The following is an 8,261-nucleotide window of genomic DNA, read 5'->3' on the forward strand; positions in this document are numbered from 1 at the left end:
GAATGAGGTAATATTTGCATAAAAGGTGGTATTATTGTCCTCCGTCCCTGTTATATGAACAGCGTGAATCTACTAACAGGCCACTGCACTACAGGTATAGTTATACAAATTGATGCATATTTTATATGAATCGCATGAAATATTAGTTATTGTCATACTAGCTGGAGTATCTGTCCCATGGATGGAAGTTATGTAAATTCATGATTAATGAAAGGTTATATTAGGAACTGAAAAGTTGCTTCTCTGATATGTAGTTGTAAAAAATGCAAAAACCGCAAACCGAAAAATGCGAAACTACAAATCTGTATGTACCTCCACATGGACCCAATGAACCTCCATACCAAATTTGGTGAAGATCCAACTACAGGGGCAAAGTAGTGATAAAAAAACACATAAATGCCCATAAATTTATCTGTTTAAATACCTTATACTTGCTGAAGAAGAATAAAAACGTTTTCTGTCTATTTTCGTCTTGAATATATATCGCTTTGTTTCTTTTTGCACAGATTTAATAACTGTTACTTTTATGAGCACGAATAAGTACCTATTATTTTTCTGGTAAATACCCATTACTTTTATAGCTACAAGTGAATGCCCATTGCTCTTATGGCCATGAAGAAGTATATGTTACTTTCTCTAAAGAGGAGTATATACCTGTTATGATACCAGTTACATGTACTTTTATCCAGATAAGTAAATTCTTCCTACTTTTGTTATTAGTGCGTAATTGTCTCTGTGACTTTCTTGCAATAAAAAAACAATTTTTATTAAGATTTGTAGATATGCATTTCTTAGATGTATATGATCAGATACCTGTACAATATTACACTAGATATTTCATCATGAAGCTTACGTAAACACAAAAGCAAGTTTAAAGCTTTGATAATCTCTATTTAATAAAACACATAATTAACTTTAAAAAATATGACAAAGCAGTTTCAATTTACATTACCAAAATAATATTCATCTGAAACCTAAGGCAATCATGTGGATAACCATTATAATACTGTGCACATTTAGGTAAACATGATGCAGTTACACAAGTTATTGTTTACATGATTAGAAAACTAGTGGGCAAACAGCATTTGTAAACTGATAATATGAAAATATTTGTTTACAGAAAACAAATGGCTAAGGAAATCATATGAAACTTGCACATCATCATACCTAGGCACTTAATCCCTTCCATGATTTGCCCAAGATAACTTGGGCATCCTCCAAGTTAATTCAGGCAAACTATTTCTCATTGTATTTTTAATTATTTGCCCAAATTTATTTGCATTTTATCATGTATTACAATCGCTTCTCACTAGATGGTATTGAATAAATTGTTTGTGGTTATCTCTATTAGATTTATTCTGAATTACTGCATCATAAACACTGGAGAAAAGCATTCCTACTCTTTACCATAGTTTCAGTGAAATAAACAAGTTATGTATAAATCCAGATATAAACGTTTATCTATTGAGTAAATTTTTCGAAGAAATATAACAGCTTATAAAAGAACTTTTGTTTCATTAATATACAAGTATAGGCTATCAAAAAGCAAGAAAAAAAGACATTTTTGAGCTCATTTCCAAAAAAAAAAAAAGGGAAGGTGTTAAGATGCTGTATCCAAGTCGTACTTTATTTTGACAAACAACAAAAAGATTATGAAAAACAGCAGTAAAAGTGTATGTGCCTTAAATATTTGATAGTTGGCACAACCATGTAAGAATATAAATTCAACAAGAAGTGAACTGTTTACCTACCATGGTATCACGTGGTTCAGGTCATTGATTATTCCACTAATTTGCACAAAAAATAAAATCTTGGATATCAACTGTAAAATATGTTGAAAGCTGGTAGAAAATTGTACCAATAGGAGTCATTAACAATTATCTATTAATTGTCATTGTAGCTGATTAGGCAGATCACTGATAAGTTGCGTACCAATTAATCATACCATAATTAATACAACTGATTGATTAGACTTCTCTGTGAATTAGGAGTCCCACTTTTTACTTCTCATGGTTAGTGTATTGATAATACACTAGCCATGCTAACTGAAAACTATCTTCTTCAATCTTCTCTACACTCTCCTACACAGAATTGTACCAGATTTTGCCTCACCCATTCAAGGTTACTGAAAAAGGAAACATGAATGTGCTGGTTGAACATTAAATTGTATTTTATGATATCCATTGCAGGGGTAAACTGAAGAAATAAGGTCCACCTTTCGAGAGCGCTCGGGTTATGGGGTTTTTATCATCCAGTAGTTGGTATAATACTCTCTCAATTATAATTTTCTCGCTCAATTTGGAGTGCCAGCTGAATCCATATGGTACAAGAGGGAAATACATTTCTGGGGCCACGAAAACTGAACTTCAATTTTTCCCCAAGATGAAGAGTGCCATTTCCATGTAATGAAAAAGTATAATCCAAACAATCTGAACTTGCATCTAACCATTATTTGTTGTTGTATATTTGTTTTACATTCCACAGTTTTCACTGATTTAAAAAAACAAATTCCTGAACTTTCCCTTACAAATTTTTAACTGCAGTTTTCCAGATTTTCTAGATCTGTGGCCACTATGAATTTTTCAAACTTCTATTCACAGATGTGTCATTTTCCAAGAATTTGGAAACCTCAACACTATTTAGCCAAAAGTCTGATGAACTCCAGCAGGACAATCCAGACAGTAAAAAAATGTATTTAAAAAAAGAATAGTTGGTATACTATTAAAAAATGATGGTGGTATAAAATAAGTTTGCTCAGTAATGTTATGGTTGACATAAAACAAGCAACTTTCTGAAATTATCATGTACAGCCTGTTACCTAAAGCTGGTGACAAAGTTTGTTTGTAATAGTGTCTGTTTCACAGATTCCCCATGAATAAACATGCTACAAATTTGTAAAAAATGCTGTTTACCAGAAAAGAAAGAATAATGGTAATAACAAGTGTCTCCAATGAGGAATTTCACTGAAAGATGCAGGAGAAGACTTATCAACCATCATATTTAGAGCTGAATGATTAAATCAATTAATCAGTATAATTGATAATCTATGAAATTAGTGAGAAACTTTACAATGAGATTAAGATGAATACAGAGTGTGCTGACATCTGGATGAACAATGTCCTATCGAGGTTGACAAAGTAGAGGAGGTTGTACAAGTAACTGTCAGAGTGGTGGGAACCATGGTTGCACCAGCCAGTATGGAGCCACTGGTAGGACTAGACATGGAGTGGTTTGGATTAGGGATACAACTCTGAAGAAGTGTCAAATAGGAGGGTAAGCATAGATGTGAAGATCCTTCCAATCTTGACTGAACGTGTCCACCCCCAGAGTTAGTGGGTGTGCAACGGAAGACCAAAAGGAAGGAAGGAAGTTTGGTGCACCAGTCGGTGGCAAAGGCATATATGCAGTTTTCCAAGCTGGGAACACACTCACTGAAAGACCTGAGAGTCAAGGGGCCACTACATAGTAAGAATCTTGTTGGGATGAGATAATCAATCTGCTACCAGATTCAGGGTGCTAGGAACACAATGTGGTAACTGTGGACCCAGAAAAAAACAATCCAGAATCTGAAAGTACAGGGTCCTGGAATTAGTACACCCTTACTTGGTGATACAAGTGACCACTGTGGATTTGTCAGAGTGTGCCATAACCATCCTCTCCAGCAGGAGAGGAAGAAAGTGGGACAAAAATTGCTGAACCACCATAATCATGAGAATGGTGATATGGAGAGAAGACTCCTTGATCAACCAGAGGCTGGAAATCACCTGAGAGTTGAGGTAAGCACTCCAACCCACAAACAGATGTAAATCCAGATGATGCAGAGAAAGCAGAATCCCCACCATGGTTTGGTATCTTGTCTAACCACCAAGTCAGGTCAGCTCTGATCCAGGAATGAAGGGTAAAAGGGTGGTCAAATTAATCCGAGTAGAAGTTCCACTGATCTAGGAATGTCCACTGAAGGGAATGCATAAGAGCCCAACCCATGGAAATGAGAACTTCCAAGGAAGCCCATATCACCAAAAGATAGAACCTCTTGAGCTGTGAGAGAATGCTAGGTAGGGCCTTGTGAACTTCTTCCTCCATATCCCAAAGGAGAGAAGGCTGGGCCCAATTGGGGTAGGTATGAAGACCCCCCCCCTAATGAACATAGAATTGAGTGGAGAAAAGAACAGACTCCCCCTCCTTTCCTCAGGAATCCCACCTGTGCTGCTTCTTGTAGGAGCAGATTATGGTCTTTGCAGTGTGAACAAGAAAAAGCAAGCAGTAGCCAGTCATCCATGTAAAGATGAGTGAAGATACTGGGCAAGAGCTATTACTACCTGACAACACACTTAAAGAGCCAATGTTAGTCCAAACAGTAGAGCCCTAAACTGGAATACTTGACTTCAAGCAATAAATAACTACTGAAGATGTAGGCACTGTGTACACATACACACACATCTTGGTTTCATTTTGTGGATGGGACAGCCTAGATGGACCAACAGATGCCTTGTTTGTCTTTAAATTTTATGCTAACTTATTTTCTCTTGAAAAACGAAAGCTACAAGGTGATCTTATTGAAATTTACAAGATTATCGGGGGATCAATAAGATTAAGGACTTTGGTGTTCTTGTGCTATACTCTGAAGATAAAAGGATGAGAGGAAAGTTCATTTAGAAAAAAACAAGTTAGGCTCCAGTTAAGACAGTTTTATTTACCTATCACGATGTTTGAACTGTGATACGTATGGCCATTGGCAGTAGTGTTGGCCAGCACTTTACAGGAGTTTCAGAAAAAGGTAAATGATTTGAAAAGTAAAGAGTGGGACTAAACGATATTTTTCTACAAGTGAATATATAAGGGCAGCCTTGACCAAATGGTCCCTTGTTTTCTGTCCATAGGTCAAATATTTGCTCATTTTGCTTTGTTTTTTATAATCTCTAATGTGGTATTTTCAACTACATGTCTGCTAGAATGAGTTAATTTTTACTTTTTCTCTTATATCTTTAAAGGTCTGATGTGCATTGGGAGTGATTAATTTAAGCTTTGTAAGCCCAGCTTAACATTTGCTCTTCAATAAAATTATTGTAGCAATGTTTGACGGAGCATCACAGCTATTAACCTCCCTAGCACATTCATTGCCCTGCACTGGTTAGCAGTGAATTGTATCTGTGTAACTGTTTCTTATAACAAAATAGTTTAACAAGTTAATTACTAATTCATGTAAACTAGAATTGTATGTGTATACAATAATGGTATCTTAAGTTAATGAATATTACATATTTGTATGTGTAAAATATGAAATTTACACATAGAAACTTAAACTAAGAGTAACTAGTTTTTTCAGACACGTTCTAAATTATCTTTGATATTCCTTGTATTTATTTCGTAAGCTGAACATAAGTTCTTTAAAACAAAACTTACATGTATAGTCAATGGTATCTGTTTACTTGAAGACAACAGACAGAAAAAAACATGTAATCTCATGTTGTAAGTCTGTATATTTTTAATTTAGTTATAAAACTTAAGAGAATGTTTTTCCTGATGATGAGGTGTGTACTGTTAGTCTAAATTCTTTAAGGACTTGTTATTTTCTTATATGTGGATATAGTGGCAAAAAATATGTATAGCCCGGGAGTGAATCTAGATTAACTGTTTGTAAATGACTAAGTAACTTCACTGAGTTAAACAGCCTTGTCACCTTGCTTGTCCTATGTTCATGTAATATTAATCTCCATGTATCATTAGCAAACATAATATATAAGAATCAAAATGGACAGATGAACAATAAAGTGTACATTATAAGAACAAAAATAACAACACACTAATTTTTAATTACCTGAGGAAGATTTGCTTGTAGTTGACGAAAAAGTGAGTCTCTTTCCCTTTCCACTTCTCCTAGTTTTCCCCGAGTTTCTTGTAGGGTGTCCTGACTTTTACAAAGAGTTTCCATTAGTTTATCTCTTTCATCCAGCATATTAACCATAAGTTGTTCAAAGTTTGCTTCATCTCCAGTTAGCTGGCCACTTCTGTCTTCCGATATCGTTGGCATTATATCACACATCATCATATTCCACATTTTTCTGGTTGTTGTTGAATTAATTTTACATGCAACTTGCTACTTATATTCTCTTTTATGGGAAATTGTAGATTGAGTTTTACATGCACAAACACAAATATTCAATTTGTGTAGAAATCTCCCATGCCATCAGTTTTTACTAAATATCATTATGTCAATTATATACTTGTTTAGCTAAATGTATAAAAGAAGTTAAAAATGTCCATTTCAATAATGAACATTTGTGTGCTAACCTGAACTGAAGCTTAAAAACACAAAGTTTAAATGAGAAAGAAATTAAGTTCAAAACTTTAATTATGTTGTTACTTTTATTAGTTCTGTACAGTTAAACTTTAAATTTAGTCTTCAAAATAGGCATATTATAGTTTGTTCAATTTGGTGAAAACATATATAGGTATAACATAGTATGTAAGTACATTATGTGACAATAAATGTAAGACAAAATAATGTACTATACTTTTTATGCATGTAATTGATAAAACTTAATAAATGTTAGTAGCCTACCACAGGCTAATATGACATAGATATAGCTTTTATAACCCTAACATTAAATTACATTTATGTATCATAAATCAATATAAAAAAAAAATTATATCATTTAACTATGTTGGTAGCCATAATTAATCAGAACTGTGTACCCAGTACATACTTTAATATTTTTAAAAAAACCTAAGTAGTGGCCTTTATATTATAATTAACATAGGTAAATTTACAATTAATATTTAGAAAATATTCAGGAATAAGTATCCCATTAATGTTATTATTACATCTATATTACCATTATTATTGATGATGATTAACCAGTCAGCTGAAGAACAATATGAATATGTAGGTTTGTCTCATTTTAAATCCCACTAAGTCACTGTTGTGTAAAGATTCTTATATTATAAAATTTTATGAATTTATCTAGTACTAATATTCAGCTTTATTTCCATTAAAGTGTAAATTGTACACATTTAAGTTCCTACTGATAATACTTAATTAATTTGTCTTTTTGTCATGTTAAAATTTCAGGTTAAATTTGAAATTACTTCATAAAAACAGAATCATATCAATCCTTCTCTAGTTTAGTACTGTTGAATTTCATGTAAAGTTTCTTCTTAACAGGAAGATAAAGATAGTGTTAAGCATAAATTCCGACCATAACCTAATAATATTAAACTGGTAGTGGTATTAAACTTTTAGTTTTCTAAGTTTCACTTTCAAGTTTCAGTATAGAAATATTCCCGTTTCCGCATTGTAGTAATATTATTATTAACAATATCATTATCAAGTAAATAATTATTACGTGTAAGTTCTATATCAAATTAAAAACAAAAAGGATAGAAAGAAAGGTAACAAATATAGTTCTTTACAATAATAGTAATAATAATCATTAATTTGCATCACATACATATTACACTTATACTATTATATTATTGTGACACGTAACTTATTTCCACTGTATACTAAATTATAGTGATTTGCCTGAAGCATTCCTCAAATCAACAACCCATTTATTTGCTTAAGCCTACCCTTCCCATGCTACATCTCCCAACATTACGTCAACTGTAATCTCAACAACATAGAAAGACTAACAACTTTCAAAATTGATTTGTGTATTTCTAAATTACCTTACCTAATACACTGAACTTTAATTTTAAATTTTTGGATAGACTAATGTTTTCAATTTATTGAAAAGAGAAAATGATTTAAAACAATATTACATTAATAATGAGCACACTATAGACAACACTAGCTCCACTGTTGCCAAAATCTAGCGGACCTTTTTTTAAATCAAGTGACCAAAATGTGGACCCTAGCGACAAACCTAGCGGATCCATTCAAAAACCTAGAAACAATGTAATTCTATAACGACTAGCTATGAATTTTGTTAAATATAAAAGTTTGCGAGTCCAATTATCGTTATAAAATGTTCATTTGATTTACATCTACGATTGGAAAATGGTGTCTGATACAGGGTAATTAATATTATTTACTATATATTGTGCATAAAAATATTCCCGCAAAAGTAGGATTTTTATGAAATTTTTATCTTCATGTTCAACTCCTTTAAATTGATTATTAAATGATGGAAACGAAACAATGTGGAAATTAGAGTTTCTTTAATCTTAATTTCTTATAAAATTCATGTATAATAGTTATGCTAGATATAGGTTAAAATATTTTTAAATGTTTATCTACATAAGCTAGATGCATAAAT

At 32.5% G+C, this 8,261-nt stretch overlaps 1 protein-coding gene across 1 annotated transcript in view; it reads right to left on the reverse strand.

Annotated features, from left to right (window-relative positions):
* Window positions 1-7,807, reverse strand: part of LOC106466513 (liprin-alpha-1-like) — a gene marked incomplete at its 3' end in the record, with an annotated part of 75,940 nt that extends 68,133 nt beyond the window's left edge. The window contains exon 1 of the mRNA XM_022394536.1: window positions 5,819-7,807. Within this exon, the coding sequence (XP_022250244.1) occupies window positions 5,819-6,058 (240 nt within the window). The remainder of the gene's footprint in view (window positions 1-5,818) is intronic.
* Between the last annotated feature and the right edge of the window lie 454 nt (window positions 7,808-8,261).

This window comes from Limulus polyphemus, unplaced genomic scaffold, assembly GCF_000517525.1.
Source record: "Limulus polyphemus unplaced genomic scaffold, Limulus_polyphemus-2.1.2 Scaffold2283, whole genome shotgun sequence".
Taxonomy (NCBI): domain Eukaryota; kingdom Metazoa; phylum Arthropoda; class Merostomata; order Xiphosura; family Limulidae; genus Limulus; species Limulus polyphemus.